Source organism: Bufo bufo, chromosome 4, assembly GCF_905171765.1.
Source record: "Bufo bufo chromosome 4, aBufBuf1.1, whole genome shotgun sequence".
Lineage (NCBI taxonomy): Eukaryota > Metazoa > Chordata > Amphibia > Anura > Bufonidae > Bufo > Bufo bufo.
In genome coordinates, this window is record NC_053392.1 from 447825410 (window position 1) to 447850970 (window position 25561).

The 25561-nt window shown below is 45.4% G+C and overlaps 1 protein-coding gene across 1 annotated transcript in view; it reads left to right on the plus strand.

The window, feature by feature from the left end:
* The window catches only part of UNC93A (unc-93 homolog A), a 428511-nt gene that overhangs the window by 317373 nt on the left and 85577 nt on the right, over positions 1–25561 (plus strand). The window contains exon 5 of the mRNA XM_040429404.1: positions 12916–13127. Coding sequence (XP_040285338.1) covers positions 12916–13127 — 212 coding nt within the window. The remainder of the gene's footprint in view (positions 1–12915; positions 13128–25561) is intronic.

The window sequence follows — 25561 nt, forward strand, 5'->3', positions numbered from 1 at the left end:
TTCCTTTAGTATCAGTGGTGCGGACTAGTTATCCCACCGCCCCGTTCACTACACAGGGCTCATCTTAGGGAAAGCCAGGGTTTAGGCACGTGATTGGCGTACGGGTGAGGAACCCGTCTAGGGACGTCAGGGCAGTCCGGTGCCAGCCGCAAGGTGAGTCAGGGGTCACCACCTTTCCCTCTCCCTTGGACAGGGCCTTCCCATTTGCCTCCCTTTGCGTGACGCCAGTCATTACATTATATCTGGCCCTTATTTTGTATGGTAAAAAAAAAAAACTTTTTCTTTCTACCTACTTAGAATCCAGTATGGATCCAATTGCTACTTTGTCAAAGCAATTTCAAGGCCTGTCTTTGGAGGTGGCAGGATTGAAGGCGTTGGTCCTCCAGCAACAGCAGCAATTACAACAGACCGCAAGCCCAGTGGTTGCTACAGGTAACCAGGTTGTTGCGGAACCCAAGGTTGTTCTTCCTGACAGATTTTCTGGGGGAAGGGACAAATTTGTGACGTTCCATGAGGCCTGTAAATTATATTTTAAGCTGCGCCCTTACTCCTCTGGTAATGAAGAACAGCGGGTGGGGGTTGTTATTTCCCTGCTGCAGGGGACCCGCAATCCTGGGCGTTCTCTTTACCCGCTGATTCCCAGGCTCTCCGGTCAGTGGATTAATTTTTTGGGGCCTTGGGTCTCATATATGACGACCCTGACCGAGTCGCACTGGCTGAATCAAAATTACGGAGACTCCTACAGGGAGACCGGCCAGTAGAGGAGTATTGCTCAGAGTTCCATAGGTGGGCTACGGATACCCAGTGGAACAACCCGGCTCTCAGGAGTCAGTTCTGCTCTGGGTTATCCGAAAGGATTAAGGATGCGCTTGCGCTGTATGAGACTCCCTTTTCCCTTGATGCGGTTATGTCCCTTGCTATCAGAATAGATAGACGTCTTAGGGACAGATTGAAAAAAACGGAGCAATTGGTAACCCCTCCCAAGCAGCAGTTAGTCTGTACGGACTTAGACGAGCCTATGCAGCTAGGAGGAACTACTCGTCAGGTCCGTCCTCCTGAGGCTCGCCGTAGGCGTGGGGTTTGTTTTTTCTGTGGGGAGAGGGGTCATTTTATTAATGTCTTTCCTTCCTTCCTCAAAAACAAAAAAACGTCGGAAAACTACTAACCCCAGGCTGTGTGGAGGATGTCAGCCGGGGGGTATACGTTTCCTCCATACGAACATCGCAATTTGTGTTGCCAGCAGTTGTTGTTTTTGGCGTTAAGATGGAGACTATTTCTTTTTTTCTAGACAGTGGAGCAGGAGTAAATTTGATAGATGCCCATTTTGCCCACACTATGGGTTTGTCTCTCTATACGCTACAGAGACCTATTCCCATATTCGCTATTGATTCTGCTCCTCTGTCTCAGAGAAACCTCACTCAAATTGTCCATAACTTACACCTTTGGGTAGGGGACCACCATAACGAGTTGCTTTCATGTTATGTTCTGGAGGGGCTTCCCACTCCGGTGGTGTTGGGTCTTCCCTGGTTGGTAGCGCACAATCCAGTGGTAGATTGGCAGGCCAGGGAGATATTGGAGTGGAGTGAGCATTGCAGAGAAAATTGCTTAAATAGCAATTGCTTAGTCGCCTCCATAGCTACCCTACCTACATTTATTTCGGACTTTGAGGACGTTTTTTCTGAAAAGGGTTGTCAGAAGTTACCACCTCACCGTCCTTATGATTGCCCGGTTAACCTGATTCCCGGTGCAAAATTACCCAAGACCAGGTTATATAATCTTTCGGGTCCGGAGAGACAAGCCATGAAAGATTATATCTCCGAGAGCTTGGCTAAGGGACACATCAGACCCTCTTCTTCACCTGTGGCTGCAGGGTTTTTCTTCGTTAAAAAGAAAGATGGGGGCCTGCGTCCTTGCCTAGATTTCCGCGAACTAAACCGGATAACCATCCGAGACCCATACCCTCTTCCTCTCATTCCTGACCTGTTTAATCAGATTGCGGGTGCTAGGTGGTTCTCCAAACTTGATCTTAGGGGGGCCTACAATCTGATTCGTATTAAGGAAGGGGATGAGTGGAAGACAGCTTTTAACACCCCTGAGGGGCATTATGAAAATCTAGTCATGCCTTTCGGTCTGACCAATGCTCCTGCTGTCTTCCAACATTTCGTTAATGACATTTTTAGTCATCTTATCGGCAGGTTTGTGGTGATATACCTAGATGATATTTTAATTTATTCATCTGATCTGAAAACACATGAGGTGCATGTCAGACAGGTACTGCAGGTCCTACGGATGAATAAATTATATGCTAAAATTGAAAAGTGTGTCTTCGCCGTTCAGGAAATACAGTTCCTAGGTTATTTATTATCTGCTTCATGTTTCCGTATGGATCCTAGGAAGGTCCAGGCAATTTTAGATTGGGATCTTCCTGAGAACCTCAAAGCACTGCAACGGTTCTTGGGCTTCGCTAATTTCTATAGAAAATTCATTAAAAATTATTTGGTGATTGTAAAACCCCTTACTGACATGACTAGGAAGGGGACTGATTTTTCTAAATGGTCTGACGCCGCTAAAATTGCTTTTTCCTCTCTAAAAGAGAGGTTTACCTCGGCACCTGTTCTAATCCAACCTGATGTCTCCCAGCCTTTTATTGTTGAAGTCGATGCGTCAGAGGTGGGAGTGGGGGCTGTGCTGTCTCAGGGTCTGTCTCCTGGCAAATGGCGTCCTTGTGCTTTCTTTTCTAAAAAACTATCTGCAGCAAAAAAGAACTATGATATTGGCAATAGGGAACTATTAGCTATTAAACTAGCGTTTGAAGAATGGCATCACTTTTTAGAGGGGGCAATCCACCCCGTCACTGTGATTACGGACCACAAAAACCTTCTGTACCTCGAATCAGCTAAGCGTCTCACCCCTAGACAAGCTAGGTGGTCGCTATTTTTTACCAGGTTTAACTTTGTTATTACCTATCATCCTGGGGCAAAAAATACCAAGGCAGATGCACTATCTCGTTGTTTCCCTGGAGGGGGTAATGTGAGTGATCCGGTACCCATTCTACAAAGAGGAGTGGTTGTCTCTGCGGTACACTCTGTTCTGGAGGGGAAGGTGTTAGAGGCCCAGGGGGACGCCCCGGTCTCTTGCCCCTCAGAGAAATTGTTTGTACCGTTGAACCTGCGTCTCGAATTATTAAAGGAACATCATAATTCGGCACTTGCTGGGCACCCGGGTAGTAAAGCAACCTTGGAGCTATTGTCTCGTCGTTTTTGGTGGCCAAGGTTGCGTCAGGATGTAATGGATTTTGTGTCTTCCTGTTCTACTTGTGCACGCGCAAAAGTCTCTCATACACGGCCTGCAGTGTCTTTATTGCCACTTGTCATTCCCAATAGACCATGGACACATCTGTCAATGGATTTTATCACTGACTTACCTTTGTCTGCGGGTAAAACAGTTATCTTGGTAGTAGTGGACAGGTTTAGCAAAAAGGTACACTTCATTGCGTTACCCGCACTACCTAATGCTAAGACTCTTGCTCAGGTATTCATTAGTGAAATCGTGAAGCTTCACGGGGTCCCTTCCGATGTTGTTTCGGATTGGGGAACCCAGTTTATTTCTAGGTTTTGGAAAGCTTTTTGTTCCCGTTTGGGGGTACACTTGTCCTTTTCCTCAGCTTTCCATCCTCAGTCGAATGGACAGACTGAGCGTACCAACCAAAACCTTGAGACATATCTAAGATGTTTTGTGTCTGAAAACCAAGAGGTGTGGTCATCATATTTACCGTTAGCCGAGTTTGCCATAAATAATCGCCGTCAGGAATCTACTGGCAAGTCACCATTTCTTGGTGCATATGGTTTTCATCCCCAATTCTGTACTTTCAAAGAGGGGGGGTCTTCTGGGTTCCCGAAGAGGAACGGTTTTCATCATCTCTTTCATCGGTATGGCAGAAGGTGCAAGCTAACTTGAAAAATATGGGAAATAAATATAAATGCATGGCTGATAAGAGACGGTCGCCAGGTCCGGACCTAGGAGTGAATGACTATGTGTGGTTGTCTACTAGGAATATTAAATTAAAAGTTCCCTTTTGGAAACTGGGTTCTAGGTTTATTGGCCCTTACAAAATAGTAGCCATCATTAACCCCGTGGCTTTTCGCCTGGAGCTACCTCAGACTTTTAAAATCCATAACGTCTTCCATAAGTCGTTACTCAAGAAATATGTTCCACCTCTAGAACCGTCACCGCTGCCACCCCCTCCTGTTGTTGTGGATGGTAATCTAGAGTTTCAAATATCCAAAATTGTTGATTTTCGTCGGGTCCGCCGCTCTCTTCAATATCTGGTGCATTGGAGGGGTTACTGTCCAGAGGAAAGAATGTGGGTCCCAGCGTCTGAGGTAAACGCCGACAGGTTAGTTCGGGCTTTTCATGCCTCTCATCCTGAGAGACCTAGTCCTGAGTGTCCGGAGGCTCCTCGTAGAGAGGGGGGTACTGTCACGAGGGTGTCAAGAGCCACGCCTGACTCCGTTATACCCGGGGTCAGGAAGTCGCAGCGGGTGGCTGCGCGCTCTATGTAGAAACATAGTGCTGTTTCTTTATGGTAGCTTTCTGGGTTTGCCTTGCAACCCTTTTTGGCTCACTCAGGGATCCGTAGCTCCTTCTCCTCAGCTGTTTCTTGTCCAGCACTCCCAACCTCCTTATATTCCCCTCTCACACTTCTCTGGTTGCCAGATATAGAGCTTCCTGCCTGGACTTCTATACTGACCCACTGGAGCTGTGTAACTGTGTTCCCTGGTTGTTGTTCCAGAGTGTTACCCTCCGGATCCCTGTGGGCCTTGGTGGTCTGCTGTTGTCGCCCACCTGGGATTATATGTTTTGTCTGTATTGTCTGTCCTCTCCTTGGTGTTTTCCTTTAGTGTCAGTGGTGCGGACTAGTGATCCCACCGCCCCGTTCACTACACAGGGATCATCTTAGGGAAAGCCAGGGTTTAGGCACGTGATCGGCGTACGGGTGAGGAACCCGTCTAGGGACGTCAGGGCAGTCAGGTGCCAGCCGCAAGGTGAGTCAGGGGTCACCACCTTTCCCTCTCCCTTGGACAGGGCCTTCCCATTTCCCTCCCTTTGCGTGACGCCGGTCATTACAGCAGGCCAGAAGTTCTATCGCAAATTGGGATAGCTCAGGCCACAGGTCAAGCCTGCACACCCAGTAGTCAAGGGGTTCATCACTCCTCAGAGTGTCGATATCTGCAGTTAAGGCGAGATAGTCTGCTACCTGTCGGTCGAGTCGTTCTCTGAGGGTGGACCCCGAAGGGCTGTGGTGATGCGTAGGACTTAAAAAGCTCTGCATGTCCTCCATCAACAACACGTCTGTAAAGCGTCCTGTCCTTGCCGGCGTGGTCGTGGTAGGAGGAGGATTACTTTCACCTTTTCCCCTGTTAGATTTCCGTTGTGCTGTGACATCACCCTTTACGCTGTGTAAAGCATACTTTTTAACTTGTTTTGGAACTGCTGCATCCTTTCCGACTTCCGGTAATTCAGTAACATTTCAGCCACTTTCTGCTTATACCGGGGGTCTAGTAGCGTGGCCACCCAGTACAGGTCATTCTCCTTCAGCTTTTTTATACGAGGGTCCCTCAACAGGCATGACAGCATGAAAGACCCCATTTGCACAAGGTTGGATGCCGAGCTACTCATGTCCCGTTCCTCGTCCTAACTGATCTCATTGAAGGTCTGTTCTTCCCCCCAGCCACGTACAACACCACGGGTCCCAGATAGGTGACAACGAGCACCCTGGGATGCCTGCTGTGGTTGGTCTTCCTCCTCCTCAAAGCCACATTCCTCCTCTGACTCCTCTTCCTCAGACTCCTCTTCCAGCGTTGCCGCAGGTCCAGCAAGGGATGATGATAAGGCTGTTTCTGGTGGTGATGGTGACCACAACTCTTCCTCTTCCTCTTCACGCTCATCTACGGCCTGATACAGCACTCTTCGCAGGGCACGCTCCAGGAAGAAAACAAATGGGATGAGGTCACTGATGGTGCCTTCGGTGCGACTGACTAGGTTTGTCACCTCCTCAAAAGGATGCATGAGCCTACAGGCATTGCGCATGAGCGTCCAGTAACGTGGCAAAAAAATACCCAGCTCCACAGAGGCTGTCCTAGCACCCCGGTCATACAAATACTCGTTGACAGCTTTTTCTTGTTGGAGCAGGCGGTCGAACATTAGGAGTGTTGAATTCCAAATGCCTGCCCCGCATTTGAGTACCTGGCCAGCAAATCAAGCGCCTCACTGGCATGTTGTTTCGCCGCTGAATATCGGAAAAGTGCACCATGGCCGTGTAGGAACGCCTGAAATGGCCACACACCTTCCTGGCTTGCTTGAGGACGTCCTGTAAGCCTGGGTACTTATACACAAAGAGTTGTACGATCAGATTCAACACATGTGCCATGCACGGCACATGTGTCAACTTGCCCAAATTCAATGCTGCCAACAGATTGCTTCCATTGTCACACACCACTTTGCCGATCTCCAGTTGTGCGGGGTCAGCCACTGATCCACTTGTGCGTTCAGGGCGGACAGGAGTGCTGGTCCGGTGTGACTCTCTGGTTTCAGGCAAGTCAACCCCAAGACGGGATGTGGAATAGCCCCTGGGGAGCTGGGGGGTGCAGTTGATGTGGAGCAAGACGCAGCAGAAGAGGACTCAGCCGAGGAGGTTAGCGAAGAGGATGGAGTAGGAGGAGTAGAGGAGGTGGCGGCAGGCCTGCCTGCAAGTCGTGGCGGTGTCACCAACTACGCTGCAGAGCCACGCATTCCATGCTTGGCAGCCGTCAGCAGGTTTACCCAATGCACAGTGTACGTGATATACCTGCCCTGAACGTGCTTTGCAGACCAGGTATCAGTGGTCAGATGGACCCTTGCCCCAACACTGTGTGCCAGACATGCCATGACTTCCTTTTCCACAATAGAGTACAGGTTGGGGATTGCCTTTTGTGACAAAAAAATTTGGCTGGGTTCCTTCCACTGCGGTGTCCCAATAGCTACAAATTTTTTGAAGGCCTCAGACTCCACCAGCTTGTATGGTAAAAGCTGGCGGGTTAAGAGTTCAGACAAGCCAGCTGTCAGACGTCGGGCAAGGGGGTGACTCTGTGACATTGGCTTCTTACGCTCAAACATTTCCTTGACAGACACCTGACTGTGGGCAGATGAGCAGGAACTGCTGAAGGTGAGAGGCAGAGTGGCGGGTGGTTGAGAGGGGGAAAGGAGGACAGCAGTGGTTGACGTGGCTGAAGATGTTGGACCAGGAGGAGGATGGTGGCTTTGAGATTTTGTGCTGCTTGTACTCATGTGTTGATCCCATAGGCGTTTGTGATGTGAGATCATGTGCCTTCGCAAAGCAGTTGTACCTAGGTGGGTGTTGGATTTCCCACGACTCAGTTTCTTTTGGCACAGGTTGCAAATGGCATCGCTGTTATCAGAGGCAGACACACAAAAAAAATGCCACACTGCTGAGCTTTGCAATGACGGCATTCTGGTGGTGGCAACAGCATGCGTTGATTGGCGTGCTGTCTGGCTTACCCCGGGTGCCAATACATGCTGTCTGACTGTGCCACTAGCTCCTTGCGACGACCTCCCCCTGCTTCCAACTCGTCTCCTCCTCCTCTCTGTCTCCCCATCTGAACTTTCCCCCTGTTCTTCTTCTCTTCGAGCGGGCACCCACGTGACATCCACGGACACATCGTCATCATCAACCGCTTCACTTGTATCTGCCAACTCAGCAAAGGAAGCAGCAGCGGGTACAACATCATCATCATCACCGTACGTCCATGTGTGTAATGCTGCCTGACTGAGACATATCCCTGTTATCTACATCCTCTGGCAATAATGGTTGCGCATCACTCATTTCTTCCAACTGATGTGTAAATAACTCCTCTGACAGATCAAGTGTATCGACTGTGGTGCTAGTGTTGGTAGTGGCAGCGGGCGGGCGAGTGGTAACTTGAGAGGTGCCGGAGCTGAACTGGAGGAGGATGGTGCGTCAAGGTTCCGAGCAGAACCTTTAGAAGATTGGGTGTCCTGTGTAAGCCAGTCAACTATGTCCTCAGAATTTTTCGAGTTCAGGGTATGTGGCCTCTGAACACTGGGCATTATTCTAGGGCCAAAGGAAATCACAGCACCATGACCACGACGGCCCCTGCGGGGTGGCCTGCCTCTGCCTGTCATTTTTTTTTTTATTAGTGTACTATGCGTGCAAGGTACTGTGCCACCCTGAGTGGTGGGCAGTGGGCACAGTACAGTCAGTGGGCCTGACACTCACTGGCAGGCAACTGCAATTATATTACAGAGGAAAAATTTTATGACTTTTTTATCTGCAAGGTACTGTGCCACCCTATATGAGTGGTGGGCAGTGGGCACAGTACAGTCTGTGGGCCTGACACACACTGGCAGGCAACTGCAATTATATTACAGAGGAAAAATTAAATGACTTTTTTATCTGCAAGGTACTGTGCCACCCTATATGAGTGATGGGCAGTGGGCACAGTACAGTCTGTGGGCCTGACACTCAATAGCAGGCAACTGCAATTATATTACAGAGGGAAAATGTAATGTGTTTTTTATCTGTAAGGTACTGTGCCACCCGATATGAGTGGTGGGCACTGGCAGTGGGCACAGTACAGTCAGTGGGCCTGACATTCACTGGCAGGCAACTGCAATTATATTACAGAGGAAAAATTAAATGACTTTTTTTTATCTGCAAGGTACTGTGCCACACGATATGAGTGGTGTGCACACAGTACAGTGGACCTGTGGCTTCTCACACACGGGCAGGCAACTGCAATATATATATATATATATATATATATATATATATATATATACAAAAAATAAATAAAAGCAGACTGATGTACCAGCCCTAAAAATGGTTTTTTGGGGTGCTGTCAGGATGCTGTCCTTACAGCAGATGAGTCTTTGAGGACTGGAGTGGACACAGAACACTGGCCTAGCTAATGCTTTCCCTATTAATTCAGCAGCAGCAGCACTCTCCCTGCACTGCAGCTTCAGAATGAATCTAAGAGGGCTGCCGTCCTTGCTATTTTATAGGAGGTGGGAGGGTCTGGGAGGGAGGGTATGCTGATTGGCTGGAATGTGTCTGCTGACTGTGAGGTACAGGGTCAAAGTTTGCTCAATGATGACGTATAGGGGGCGGACCGAACATCGCATATGTTCGCCCGCCGCAGCGAACGCGAACAAGCGATTTTCGCCGGGAACTGTTCGCCGGCGAATAGTTCGGGACATCTCTAGCCCCCAGTAATATTCCCAGGTGTGCCCCTAGTAATATGCCCAGCTGTGCCCACAGTAATATGCCCACATTGTGCACCCTAGTAATATGCCCAGCTGTGTCCCCCGGTAATATGCCTACATTGTGCCCCCAGTAATATGCCCACATTATACCCCCCAGTAATATGCCTACATTGTGCCCCCTAGTAATATGCCCACATTGTACCCCCAGTAATATGCCCACATTGTGCCCCCTATTAATATGCCCCCATTGTGCCCCCCAGTAATATACCCCCATTGTGCCCCCCAGTAATATGCCCCCATTGTGCCCCCCAGTAAAATGCCCACATTGTGCCCCCAGTAATATGTCCACATTGTGCTCCTAGTATTATGCCCACATTGTGCCCCCAGTAATGTGCCCCCCCCAGTAATATGCCTACATTGTGCCCCCCAGTAATATGCTCACATTGTGCCCCCCAGTAATATGCTCACATTGTGCCCCCCAGTAATATGCTCACATTGTGCCCCCAGTAATATTCCCACATTGTGCCCCCAGTAATATTCTCACATTGTCCCCCCCAGTAATATGCCCACATTGTGCCCCCTAGTAATATGCCCACATTGTGCACCCCCAGTAATATGCCCACATTGTGCCCCCAATGATATGCCCACATTGTGCCCCCAATGATATGCCCACATAGTGCCCCCCGATAATATGCCCACATTGTGCCCCCCGATAATATGCCCACATTGTGCCCCCCGATAATATGCCCACCTCATACTTACCTTGTTCCTAGAAGCAGCAGCAGGACATCGGCTGCTCTAGTCTGTGAAGGAGGTGGAGCCGAGGCTAACTGCTGAACGGCCCCGGTGCCTGCACAGACCAGAGGTGTAGAGCCGGCAGGAATGATGAAGCAGGTAGCCGATGCTGGTGACGGCTCTTTGCTTCATTATGGCAACTTTATCTGCTTCCTATGGATGCAGGGACAGCTGCCAGAAAGCGGGACATACCTCCCCTGTACCGGGACAGCAGGACAGCCACAGACATCCGGGACTGTCCCGCTGGATCCGGGGAGGTTGGAAGGTATGATTAACCTAGGCATTGAGGCGAGAAGTTTCCACTTGTTGATTTACCTCAGCTTATCATGTTAAGGATACTTAATTGGCTGCTGCAGCAGCTTTTGCTGCTTGTGGCAGAGGGACATGGGTGACGCTACAAGAGGGGGAGGGGGAGGTATTTGTGGCTTCTTTGAAAGGCTTCAGCACCCGACAGGAGTCTCAGATGAGCTGCCATTGCCTGACCTTGAAGCAATATGCTTCCTACTAAGGCAATCTGGTGCATGACAAAATTGTTCATGGCTTTTTGCTGTTTGTACTAGCATTTATAATGTTAAATTCAAGCTAGTTGGAACGTTGTGGATTAAGTGGTGTAATGGCAGACTATTCTGTTTCTACAAGTCCTGGAGAGCGTTCCTTGCCATGTAATGGCTGAAATGCGAGGACAGTCTCCTGGACATTGCCAGCACCTTGCACAAGCTAGTGCGCCATGCAGGGAGTATGTGTTATTTCCCCCAGGTTCAGTGAGGCCAGTCTGTTGTGGCTATTGTAACTGACCACCTTGCCCAGTTGGAGTTGGCGGGGTGACAGCCAGCAGTATGTTTGTATTTTAGCAACAGCTCACCGCTGTGGCTACTCTCGGCCAAGCCAATCAGTTCCAAGATCGCATGTCAACACTTGACATGACACATGTCAATGGTAAATGGTACAGCAGCAACTTCACCAACAGCAACTCACGATGGAGCTGAGGACAGGGAGCAAGAGAAAAAGTAGTTGATGATGACAAGGACCCTGCTTGGGGATGCCCGCTGCTTATCATAAGTTTGGAGAACTGTGGCCTGCTGCCACTACTGCAACCACTATTACAACCAGATTGCTGGTGCTACTACTGCTGTTTGCGCCACCCACATTCTGACTCTAGGATGATGAGGCATGAGTCTTTCATTTTCCACTCTTCCATGTAACAGACATTTTTTATGAGGTCTATAAATGAAAAGTCACAGGTTTGGTACATATTATTAAATGGAAACAAAAGTGTTTTTTTTTTTCTATAATCTACAGACACAGGCACGATTTAACATCCCTCCCCTTCTACAAACACACTGAACTAGTATTGGCAAATTACAATGGTATATTAATGCAATACAATGGGGAAGATTTATCAAACTGGAGTAAAGTACAACTGGCTTAGTTACACATAGCAACCAATCAGATTTCACATTTCATTTTTTACAGCTTCTTAAAAAAATGAAAGATGAAATCTGATTGGTTGCTATGGACAACTAAGCCAGTTCTATTTTAAACCAGTTTGATAAATTTCCCCCAATGTTTGTACTAAAACTGCTGTACATTGAAGTAATAAAATGTATTGAATGAAACTATATACAATACAATGCTAAAACTGCATGGTATATTGACACAATTACCACAATATAATACACTAACTAAAACTGCATGGTATATAGATGCTATAAAATGCATTAACAGAAACTGCATGGTATATTGATGCAATACAATGTGTTTAATGAAACTGGTATATTAATGTAGTACAATGCATTAACTACACTGTTTTGCATGAGCTGAACTCAAAGATCTGAAATATTTTCTACATACACAAAAGACCCATTACTCTCAAATAGTGTTCACAAATCTGTCTAAGTCTATGTGCACTTCTTCTTTGCCGAGATAATCCATCCCACCTCACAGGTGTGGCATATGAAGGTGCTGATTAGACAGCATGAATATTGCACAGGTGGGCCGTAGACTGCCCACGATAAAAGGCCACCATAAAATATGCAGTTTGATCACACAGCACAATGCCACAGATGTCGCAACGCTTGAGGGAGCGTGCAATTGGCATGCTGACTGCAGGAATGTCAACCAGAGCTGTTGCCTGTGAAATGAATGTTAATTTCTCTACCATAAGCCATCTCCAAAGGCGTTTCAGAGAATTTGGCATTGCATCCAACCGGCCTCACAACTGCAGACCACGTGTAACCACACCAGCCCAGGACCTCTACATCCAGCATGTTCACATCCATTATCATCTGAGACCAGCCACCCGGACAGCTGCAGCAACAATCGGTTTGCACTTATATTTTTGGTCAGTGTAAAACTGCATACACAGTATACTGATGCAGTACAGTGTGTTAAATAAAAATGCATGTTATATTTATTGCTTTTTGACAAGCATATCCAAGACACATGCTCTCAGGTTGAAAACTAAGCTCAGAATGGTGTCTCTAGCTTATAATCAAGCCTGGAGACTAAAAGACCTGCCAAAATCCTGCCCCCTGATTGGCTCAAAGCCTGTCTATCAGCCTTTGAGCAAATCGGGACAAGCCCCCTTCCCTCCCAGGGGCATGTGATCTTTTATCCTTTCTACCTTTTAGCCCCCCAATTTTCACAGTAAAATGGAGCTGGTGCAGTTTTGCATGATTCATCCAAGTGAACCACCAAAACTTGGGATTTGTGAAAAGGAAGTAATGAATGAATAATTAATTTGCTCATCTCTATTTGGAGTTTGGTGTTCTTACTGGGGTTCAAGGAACACATCTTTTAAGGTTTTGAACTTCTTTCACATTAACTCTTACATTTCAGGTAGTGGAATTCTTGCGGTTTTGATGGTTGCTGTATTTTTGGATAATATCAATGTGAAAAAAGCTGACAAGGAAGACGATGAAGATGAACCATTTTGGATAAAAGTATTGGAAACGCTAAGACAACTTAAAGATGAACGCCAGTGTCTTCTTATTCCTCTTACAATGTGGAGTGGTTTTGAACAAGGATTTTTGGCTGGAGACTATACAAAGGTATTTTCCCTTTTATCATAAATGTAAATATATCCATGTTGTACTTAAAAGGGTTTGGCACAAAGGATATTTATCACTTAGCCACAGTATAGATGATAAATGTATGCTAGCGCTTGACCCCACTCCTGGGACCCTACTAATCAGTAAATAACAGTGAGGAAGAGTTTAAATGGGGTAGGAGCTGAAAATGTAAATTACTTCCCCATCTAAAATGCATGGGGCTGACAGAAATAGCTGAGCATGTATAGGTTGCTTTTGAGAGGAACACAATTTGGTACAATACTTGGTCTAATGCACAGTATACAAGGACGAAACTAACAAACTTCTAATACTGGAGAAGATCCCCATTGTGGTGCTCCATAAATATATTACAAAAACATCAACATATGGGCTGGAAAAGAAGCACTCTTACTGGGAAGATTGAAATAAAAATAAACTGCTGTACTAAATACAATTAAAACGTACCAAGATGCTTAAAATACATGTGTTGAGTATCTGTAATTTATCCCACATAAATAGCAGAAATTCTGAAGCAATATACAGACATAGCCCACATTATTTTGACAGGCTTGAAACATTAACACAACAAAAACACATTATAGTGATAAAACAAATTGCGCTACCAGTGACCATCCTGGAGCAGCTGGTGTCAAAATAAAGCTGTTACATACACGTATTGAAAAAAAAATGTATAAGAAAGGAGTTGTTGGAATCGAATGAAAGTTAAAAAATCAAATGAAAATTTGTTTGTGTGTGTGTGTGTACAACACAAAAGAAGATTAAACCAGCACATCCATAATGTGTATCAATAAAGGTGCAAGTGCACACTGCAATACAATGCATAGAACTATGAGTAGCAGCACACTGCTTAAAGGGGTTCTTCAGTTTGTTTTAACTGATGATCTAATGTACTAAGACACAGATGAGCGGTAAATACAAAAAGTAAGCTGCATTACTGCTATACTTAATGTATGAAAAGTAGATTTGCATATATTATCCATTATATCAGTACTAGGATTGACCGACTTGTATGACATGGCTCTCTACATCATCACACCACTGTGTTGTTCCACAGCAAAGGCAAGATTAAGGCCTCCATTCTCGAACCTGAACATCACTGGACCCCAAAACAAACCTGAATTTATATCTTAAAGACAATATGTCCAGTCTGTAGTAGTCCAGGTTTCTCTCAATAATGGTTTTTATTGGGTTTTAAAGACAACACAATATGGACATTGTGCCCAGGCAATGACAGTGGTGTACAAGAGTCGGATTGTGATCAAATACACAAGTGTACCACACAGTATTACATGAAAACACTGACGTCAGTCTCATAGCACGTCTTCTGAATGGGTACATGTTAAAGTAGATTTGAAAGAAATAAAATAAAGTAAAGTAACAGAAAGCATATAGAAATTACAAAGATGTGCAGGGTGAACACCTGGGTGTAACAACATTCAATTGGACATTGCATATCTCTCTCAGTCCGCTAAATGGTGACCAAAGTATACTCTAGACTAAGTATAGTCAGGAGGTATAGTTGGGGTGAGAACGCCAGATAGAGTAATACAGGTGAAACTCGAAAAATTTGAATATCGTGCAGAAGTCCATTTATTTTAGTAATGCAAATTAAAAGGAATTACAGTAATGCAGCTTAAAATTAGAATTTTGTGAAAAGGTTCAATATTCTAGGCTCAAAGTGTCACACTCTAGTCAGCTAATAAATTCATACCCCCTAAACCATACCCCCTAAAATACCTTAAAATTGTGACTTTGGGATAAGCTGTAAGCCATAATCATCCAAATTATAACAAATAAAGGCTTGAAATATCTCACTTTGCATGTAATGAGTCTATCTCATATGTTAGTTTCACCTTTTAAGTTGCATTACTGAAATAAATGAACTTTGCACAATATAAAAATTTCACGTTTCAGCTGTATAGGGGTTTAGAATGGTGCTTGGGAATGACCTCTCATATTTATAAGTGATGTCTATGACAGAGAATAGTTATTGGATATCTGGGGAGGTCAGATCGTTTCCAATTGTGCATAATTACCAATTTAGCGCTCAGCACAATATATCCCAAGAGGCATCTAATGCTTGGAAGAAAATGGTGAATAGATAGTTTCCGAGCTGATATCAGATCAAAGACCTTATTACATAGTTACATAGTTGATATGGTTGAAGAAAGTCCATCAAGTTCAACCAAGGGATAGGTGGGGACACGAATCCCAGAAGGAAGTAAGAAATCCCAGAAGGAAGTGAGAGAAGCTAGAGAGTTTTCTGCAGGACCATAGTATGTGGAGAAGAGTGCCTGTGCCGCCACAATTCCGTGAGCAACATGGAGACGTTCCAGGGTACATATGGCTCAATTTCACAGTGGTAAATACCAACGTAATAGAGTCTTTATCCCTGCTTCATAATGAGTAACACATTTAAATGAAGCAACTAAGAACTGCAAGGCTTTGGCCCACTCCTCTACTGAAAAAGACATCTTGAGATCAGATTCCCAGGCAAGAATGTTTGATTTGACAAGTATTCTTGTTGCCTAATAGATCATAAATATATTTTGTGGGGCGTTTAGCAAGGGATGGAGCTTGCAGAAGTCTAATAATGTCAGTATTGATCTTGGGGGGGAGGTGGAGGAGTTGGCCAATGCAGTGTCGCACTCTCAAGTAGTTAAATATTTCCTCGAATATAAGTAGTTAAATAAGTCCTCGAAGGGTAGGATTGATTGATTTTTCAATAACTGGTCTACATGAGTGATCCCTGCTGCCCGCCATCGTGTCAGATCCAATACTTTAATGGTTGCCTCTAGCACCTTTATGGATGCATGAGAGGTTAAGAATGAGTTGGAACTGCTGTTTTGGGTATGTATCTGCGACCAAAGAGAGTAGGCATGGGACATGGTAAGGAGATGGCTTAATGGGAGTCCAGCATTCCATAGAATACCAACTAGTTGGTCTTGTAAAGCATATCTGCCTGCAAGATGTGACTCAATTTGTACCCATGTTTTTTGAGGGTTAGGGGTCCACCAGTCTCACACAAAGGACAGTCCTATAGCCCTATAATAGTCTTTAATGGAAGGGAGGCCGATACCTCCTGCTCTTCTTCTTTTGATTAGCATTAAATATGCTATTCTGGGTCGACCAGATTTCCAGAGGTTATTGTTTAGAAGTGCTTTTTTGAAAAATATCTCTGGGAGAGAGATGGGTAGGGCCCGGAAAATAGAGATGGCCTTGCGGTTCGCCCGGAGGTCGTTTTGCAGCGAACTTTGATCGTTTGCAGTTCGCCGAACATGCAAACATATGGCGATGTCCGCCGGTGCCATATTCTTTTGCATTGTGCCGAACTTTGACCCATGACGCATCCATCAGGTGGGACAGGGCAGCCAATTGAGATGTTTCAGCACATGGACACACCCACTACCCTATAAATAAACCCGATCTGGCAGCCATTTTACATTCAGTTTTTTGTCAGTGTAGGGAGAGGTTGCTGTGTGGAGCAGGGACAGACTGTTAGTGACATACTAAGGGGTGTGATATACTTATAATATACTTTCTAACATAGAAAGTATATTATAGTGCATTTGTATTGTGCAGCAGTTGTGTGCGGTTCTGCTGCGATACTGCAGCTAGATAGAGGGACAAACACTATTGGAATAACTAATTGCAACTAGTGTGATATACCTGTTGACCCCCCCCCCAAAAAAAAAATGATTCAGGGGTGTGATATACCATTAATATACCTTCTAACATAGAAAGTATATTATAGTGCATTTGTATTGTGCAGCAGTTGTGTGCGGTTCTGCTAAGATACCGCAGCTAGATAGAGGGACAAACACTATTGGAATACCTAATTGCAACTGGTGTGATATACCTGTTGCCCCCCCCCCCCCCCCCAAAAAAAAAACTGATTGAGGGGTGTGATATACCTATAATATTATAAATCAGATAGGCACTCAACCATCCAGAGTTACCTTAAAAACAAATGTTTATTTACATAATAAACTTTATAACTCAGTAAACAAAAAAAAAATCTATAAAATGCTCCCTCAAAATAAAATGCGTCCTTAAAGGGATTCTGTCACCTCCCCTAACCGAAAATCCGATTTTAAAGCATACATGTAGCACAGCTTACCTTGAATCGGCTGTGATCTTTTATCTTGTAATCTATCCAGTAGTTTATGATAAAAACGACTTTTATGTTTATGTAAATTAGCCCTGAAGGTGCCCAGAGGGGCGTTTTGTTAGCTTTAGTGTGCCCAGTACCGCCCCTCTTACGGTGCCCAAAACGCCTTCCTTCCGACTGCCTAACCGCCCACAGCCTCTCATCCCTCTCCTCCCCCTCCCTCACGGCTGAACTAACTCTCGCGCAGGCGCAGTACCCAATGAGGGCTGCGCCAGTGCGATCTGCAGGAGACTGAGGGCAGGAGCTTCATCTTTGTCACTGGGCATGCGCCGAGCCCAGTGACGTCAGATGCTCGCTCTTCCCTCAGTCAGCCTGGTGAGGAAGCGCAGAGGATTGCCGATCGGCTGCTGCACCCTGCGTTTTCTCCAGCCTGTCTGCCTGCCAGAGTGAAGCCAGCCAGCGATTTCTTTCCCCACCCTCCTTCCTGGAAAGAAATCCTTATTTTTTTGGAGAAAATAGGTATTATTATACGCAGGGTGCAGCAGCCGATCGGCAATCCTCTGCGCTTCCTCACCAGGCTGACTGAGGGAAGAGCGAGCATCTGACGTCACTGGGCTCGGCGCATGCCCAGTGACAAAGATGAAGCTCCTGCCCTCAGTCTCCTGCAGATCGCACTGGCGCAGCCCCCAGTGGGTACTGCGCCTGCGCGAGAGTTAGTTCGGCCGTGAGGGAGGGGGAGGAGAGGGATGAGAGGCTGTGGGCGGTTAGGCAGTCGGAAGGAAGGCGTTTTGGGCACCGTAAGAGGGGCGGTACTGGGCACACTAAAGCTAACAAAACGCCCCTCTGGGCACCTTCAGGGCTAATTTACATAAACATAAAAGTCGTTTTTATCATAAACTACTGGACGGATTACAAGATAAAAGATCACAGCCGATTCAAGGTAAGCTGTGCTACATGTATGCTTTAAAATCGGATTTTCGGTTAGGGGAGGTGACAGAATCCCTTTAAAGATATAGCTTATACTGTTAAATAGACCACAAAATCACATGCTTTGATATTTGATACATACTGATTAAGTACAGGTTGATTGCAGGGTTGAACAATCTGGATTATATGGGTATCATTAAATAACATAGCAACCCTTCATCTCAATGCAAGATATAGCGGATCCAGAAAAGGAAGATAGAGTCTATTGATAGTTATCACTAATCACTCTTTTGCGGTCTATCCCAAATTAATGTCCAAAAATGTATTCGCTTTATTCCAGTGTGTATCAAAGATCTCTGATAATCAAACCAGACGTGTCCATTGAGCTGAATTTATCATATTATACCCGCTTCCAGCAAATACTCATTAAGTGGTTCTATATACCTGTTTCCACAAAATACTGATTGAGGGGATTGATATACCAGCTTCCACCAAATATAGATTGAGGCCTGCGACACAACGTCTTTCACCAAATATTGATTAGGGGTTTGATCTATCCGTTTCAAGCAAGTCCTCATTAAGGGGTTCTATATACCTGTTTCCACAAAATACTGATAAAGGGGATAGATATACCGGCTTCCACCAAATATTAATTAAGGCGTTTGATATACCAACTTCCAGCAAATACTCCTTAAGAGGTTCTATATACCTGTGTACACAAAATTCTGATTGAGGGGAATGAAATACCGGCTTCCACTAAATATAGATTGAGGCCTGCGATACATCGTCTTCCACCAAATATTGATTAAGAGGTTTGATATACCAGTTTCCAGCAAATACTCATTAAGGGGTTCTATATATATATTTACACAAAATACATATAGAGGATTGATATACCGGCTTCCATCATATATTAATTGAAGCTTGTGATACACCAGCTTCCACCAAATATTGATTAAGGGGTTTGATATACCATCTTCCACCAAATACTCATTAAGGGGTTCTATATACCTATTTCCACAAAATGCTGATAGAGAAGATTGATATACCGGCTACCACAAATTATTGATTGAGGCCTGCGATACAACAGCTTCCACCAAATATTGAATAAGGGGTTTGATATACCAGCTTTAGGCAAATACTACTTAAGGAGTTCTATATACCTGTTTCCACAAGATACTAATAGAGGGGATTGATATACCGGCTTCCACCAAATATTGATTGAGGCCTGTGATACAACAGCTTCCACCAAATATTGATTAAGAGGTTTGATATACCAGCTTCCAGGATATACATATTAAGGGGTTCTATATACCTGTTTTCACAAAGTACTGATAAAAGTACTGATAGAGGGGATTGATATACCGGCTTCCACAAAATATTGATTGAGCCTTGCGATAAACCAACTTCCACAAAATATTGATTAAGGTGTTTGATATGCCAGCTTCCAGCAAATACTAAATAAGGGGTTCTATATACCTGCTTCCACAAAATACTGATAGAAGGGATTGATATACCGGCTTCCACCAAATATTAATTGAGGCCTGCGATATTACAGCTTCAACCAAATATTAAGGGGTTTGATATACCCGCTACCAGCAAATACTCATTAAAGGGTTCTATACTGTATACCTGCTTCCACAAAATACTGATAGAGGGAATTGATATACTGGCTTCCACCAAATACTGATTGAGGCCTGTGATACAACAGTTTCCACCAAATATTGATTAAGAGCTTTGATATACCATCTTCCAGGATATACATATTAAGGGGTACTATATACCTGTTTTCACAAAGTACTGATAGAGGGGATTGATATACCGACTTCCACAAAATATTGATTGAGGCTTGCGATAAACCAGCTTCCACCAAATATTGATTAAGGTGTTTGATATGCCAGCTTCCAGCAAATACTAATTAAGGGGTTCTATATACCTGCTTCCACAAAATACTGATAGAGGGGATTGATATACCAGCTTCCACCAATATTACAGCCTGCAATATTACAGCTTCAACCAAATATTAACCCCTTAGGGCAGGGGTAGGCAACCTCCGGCACTCCAGATGTTGTAAAACTACAACTCCCAGCATGCATACTTCCTCTTCTCTGCTCAGAACTCTCACAGAAATGAAGGAGCATGCTAGGAATTGTAGTTTTGCAACAGCTGGAGTGCCGGAGGTTGCTGACCCCTGCCTTAGGGACTTAGGGCATACCGGTACGCCCTGTTTCCCGAGTCCTTAAGGACCCAGGGCGTACCGGTATGTCCTAATTTTAAAACGCGATTGCGGCGCGGCGGGGGGTAATCGGAAGAGGATGTCAACTGAAATCATTTAGCGAGCATCCTGTCACAAGGTCGGGGGGGTCCCATGACCCCCCCGTGTCGGCGATCGCCGCAAACCGCAGGTCAATTCAGACCTGCGGTTTGCGGCTTTTACCTGGTGCGGCAGCAGCGGGCGGCGGTGCCATCGGGTCCCCATGCGGCTGTAGGGGGGACCCGATGGCATGGAAGGCAGCGCGATGTCTAAGGAAGGCATCGCGCTGACTTCCGGTGACGAGCCTGTGAGATCCAGCCCCCGGGATCTCACAGGTCGGAAGCTGTATGAGTAATACACACAGTATTACTCATACAGCCAATGCATTCCAATACAGAAGTATTGGAATGCATTATAAAGGGGATTAGACCCCCAAAAGTTCAAGTCCCAAAGTGGGACAAAAAATAAAGTGAAAAAAAAGTTGAAAAAATATAGTTTTCCCCCCAAAAAATTAAAAGTTTCAAGTAAAAATAAACAAAAACGTCATTTTCCCCAAATAAAGTAAAAAAAATTTGTAAAAAATAGGGGGGAAAAAAAGTATACATATAAGGTATCGCCTTCTCCGTATCGACCGACTCTATAAACATATCACATGACCTAACCACTCAGAAGAACACTGTAAAAAAAAAAAAAAAACTGTGCTAAATAAACCATTTTTTTGTCACCTTACATCACATAAAGTACAACAGCAAGCGATAAAAAAGGCATTTGCCCACCAAAATAGTACCAATCTAACCGTCACCTCATCCCGCAAAAAATGAGCCCCTACTTGAGACAATCGCCTAAAAAATAAAAAAACTATGGCTCAGAATATGGAGACACTAAAACATATTTTTTTTTGTTTTAAAGAAGCTGTTATTGTGTAAAACTTACATAAATAAAAAAAAAGTATACATATTAGGTATCGCTGCGTCCGTATCGACCGGCTCTATAAAAATATCACATAACCTAACCCCTGAGATGAACACCGTAAAAAATAAAAAATAAAAACTGTGCTAAATAAAAAAAAAATTGTCACCTTACTTCACAAAAAGTGTAATAGCAAGCGATCAAAAGGTCATATGCACCCCAAAATAGTGCCAATCAAACCGTCCTCTCATCCCGCAAAAAATAGGACCCTACTTAATATAATCGCCCAAAAACAGAAAAAACCATGGCTCTCAGAATATGGAGACACTAAAACATGATAATGTTTTTGTTTCAAAAATGATATTATTGTGTAAAACTTACAGTACAGACCAAAAGTTTGGACACACCTTCTCATTCAAAGAGTTTTCTTTATTTTCATGACTATGAAAATTGTAGATTCACACTGAAGGCATCAAAACTATGAATTAAAAAAAAATAAAGGGAACACAAAAATAACACATCCTAGATCTGAATTAATTAAATATTCTTGTGAAATACTTTGTTCTTTACATAGTTGAATGTGCTGACAACAAAATCACACAAAAATAAAAAAATGGAAATCAAATTTTTCAACCCATGGAGGTCTGGATTTGGAATCACACTCAAAATTAAAGTGGAAAAACACACTACAGGCTGATCCAACTTTGATGTAATGTCCTTAAAACAAGTCAAAATGAGGCTGAGTAGTGTGTGTGGCCTCCACGTGCCTGTATGACCTCCCTACAACGCCTGTGCATGCTCCTGATGAGGTGGCGGACGGTCTCCTAAAGGGATCTCCTCCCAGACCTGAACTAAAGCATCTGCCAACTCCTGGACAGTCTGTGGTGCAACGTGACGTTGGTGGATAGAGCGAGACATGATGTCCCAGATGTGCTCAATTGGATTCAGGTCTGGGGAACGGGCGGGCCAGTCCATAGCATCAATGCCTTCATCTTGCAGGAACTGCTGACACAATCCAGCCACATGAGGTCTAGCATTGTCTTGCATTAGGAGGAACCCAGGGCCAACCGCACCAGCATATGGTCTCACAAGGGGTCTGAGGATCTCATCTCGGTACCTAATGGCAGTCAGGCTACCTCTGGCGAGCACATGGAGGGCTGTGCGGCCCTCCAAAGAAATGCCACCCCACACCATTACTGACCCAATGCCAAACCGGTCATGCTGGAGGATGTTGCAGACAGCAGAACGTTCTCCACGGTGTCTCAAGACTCTGTCACGTCTGTCACATGTGCTCAGTGTGAACCTGCTTTCATCTGTGAAGAGCACAGGGCGCCAGTGGCGAATTTGCCAATCTTGGTGTTCCCTGGCAAATGCCAAACGTCCTGCACGATGTTGGGCTGTAAGCACAACCCCCACCTGTGGACGTCGGGCCCTCATATCACCCTCATGGAGTCTGTTTCTGACCGTTTGAGCAGACACATGCACATTTGTTGCCTGCTGGAGGTCATTTTGCAGGGCTCTGGCAGTGCTCCTCCTGTTCCTCCTTGCACAAAGGCGGAGGTAGCGGTCCTGCTGCTGGGTTGTTGCCCTCCTACGGCCTCCTCCACATCTCCTGATGTACTGGCCTGTCTCCTGGTAGCGCCTCCATGCTCTGGACACTACGCTGACAGACACAGCAAACCTTCTTGCCACAGCTCGCATTGATGTGCCATCCTGGATAAGCTGCACTACCTGAGCCACTTGTGTGGGTTGTAGACTCCGTCTCATGCTACCACTAAAGTGAAAGCACCGCCAGCATTCAAAAGTGATCAAAACATCAGCCAGGAAGCATAGGAACTGAGAAGAGGTCTGTAGTCACCACCTGCAGAACCACTCCTTTATTGGGGGTGTCTTGCTAATTGCCTATAATTTCCACCTGTTGTCTATCCCATTTGCACAACAGCATGTGAAATTGATTGTCACTCAGTGTTGCTTCCTAAGTGGACAGTTTGATTTCACAGATGTGTGATTGAGTTGGAGTTACATTGTGTTGTTTAAGTGTTCCCTTTATTTTTTTGAGCAGTGTACATAACAAACAAGTGTGAAACAACTGAAAATATGTCATATTTTAGGTTCTTCAAAGTAGCCACCTTTTGCTTTGATTACTGCTTTGCACACTCTTGGCATTCTCTTGATGAGCTTCAAGAGGTAGTCCCCTGAGATGGTTTTCACTTCACAGGTGTGCCCTGTCAGGTTTAATAAGTGGGATTTCTTGCCTTATAAATGGGGTTGGGACCATCAGTGGCGTTGAGGAGAAGTCAGGTGGATACACAGCTGTTAGTCCTACTGAATAGACTGTTCGAATTTGTATTATGGCAAGAAAAAAGAAGCTAAGTAAAGAAAAACGAGTGGCCATCATTACTTTAAGAAATGAAGGTCAGTCAGTCAGCCGAAAAATTGGAAAAACTTTGAAAGTAAGGGCTATTTGACCATGATGGAGAGTGATGGGGTGCTGCGCCAGATGACCTGGCCTCCACAGTCATCGGACCTGAACCGAATCGAGATGGTTTGGGGTAGTTGGACCGCAGAGTGAAGGCAAAAGGGCCAACAAGTGCTAAGCATCTCTGGGAACTCCTTCAAGACTGTTGGAAGACCATTTCAGGGGAATACCTCTTGAAGCTCATCAAGAGAATGCCAAGAGTGTGCAAAGCAGTAATCAAAGCAAAAGGTGGCTATTTTGAAGAACCTATATATAAGATAAATTTTCAGTTGTTTCACACTTGTTTGTTATGTATATAATTCCACATGTGTTAATTCATAGTTTTGATGCCTTCATAGTCATGAAAATAAAGAAAACTCTTTGAATAAGAAGGTGTGTCCAAACTTTTGGTCTGTACTGTAGCTTACAAGTAGACACTGTGTCTTTACCCACACAATGGACCAGCGTGTTATCTTGTGTATTGTAATTTAGTAGGTCAGTCTTGTGGTTAGAGAAGACTGAATATCTGGAAGTGTGTGTACACATATGTCCTTGATACACATAGATGTCTGCATCCATTGTTAAAAGTAGGTATCCAAGGCCCTGGCTAAAAACCATCTTTAAAACAGGGGGATCTGTTACATGGCTCTCTCTTTGTGGAACACTCCAGCAGACCCGGTTTAATCCTTTTCGGGTCAACTGGAGGCTGCCTGGATGACAGATTAAGGACTGAGTTCAGTTGGCGGGACAGCCCATCAGCGTTACCGTTCTGTTTCCCGGGGCGCTACTGGATTTTAAAGTTTTATGGCTGTAGTGCAAGGTTCCATCTCAATAATCGTCCGTTGTCTCTGACCACTCTGTTTAACCAAACCAAGGCATTGTGGTCCGTGACTAACGTGAATTCTCGCCCATACAAGTAGGGGGTGAGTTTCTTCAGCACCCACACCAAAGCCAAACACTCCTTTTCAACTGCCGCATAGCTCACTTCCCAGGGCAATAGTTTGCGGCTGATGTAGGCAACCAGGTGCTCTCCTCTGTCCTCTCCCACTTGGCTTAGAACTGCCCCCAGTCCGAACATGGAAGCGACTGGGTCTCCCCGACTGGTATGTTGCTCTCTGCAGTGCGGGTTTGAGCACGGGTGGTGACTGGATGAGCGGCTGCGGTGAGGGGCCCAAGGTCATTTCCCAGCAATACTTTGGCTGGGAGGTTCTCCTTTATCCCACTTGTGCAGTACCAGATCCAGCTCCCCAGTTTAGATCAACCCGGGAAGTGGGGAGACGATAAATAGCTCCTCCGGCGACTCGAACGTCGACAGTCTTCCCAGTGCAATCATTGTTGCGGACCAAGTGTTGCTGTATGAGAGTCAGGGTGGCCTCAGAGTCTTGCAGGCCTTGAGCTGGTTGCCCATTGACCAGTACCTCTTGGCGGTGCTGTTGTCTGTTGCCCTGAGCAGCGGCTTGGATGGGGTCGGCCTTGTATAGGACTGCTAAGTATTCCTCGGCTTCAGCTTCCAAACAGTGGGCACCTGGTGTAGGTTGGGGTCGGTTGGAGGGTCGTCCCCAGTTGGACCTGGGAGGTTCCAAGGGGCAGTTGCTCCTGATGTGTTACAGCTGTTGGCATCCATGGCACCGTACTAGAGACTGGTTCTGCTGGAACCTGGGGGTCCGGAGTAGCGGGTTGAGGCTGGAGGGATCGGAGCACGGAACTGTGCACTAGCAGGTGGTTTTGTAACGGTCGGCTCGGGTTGTAGACAT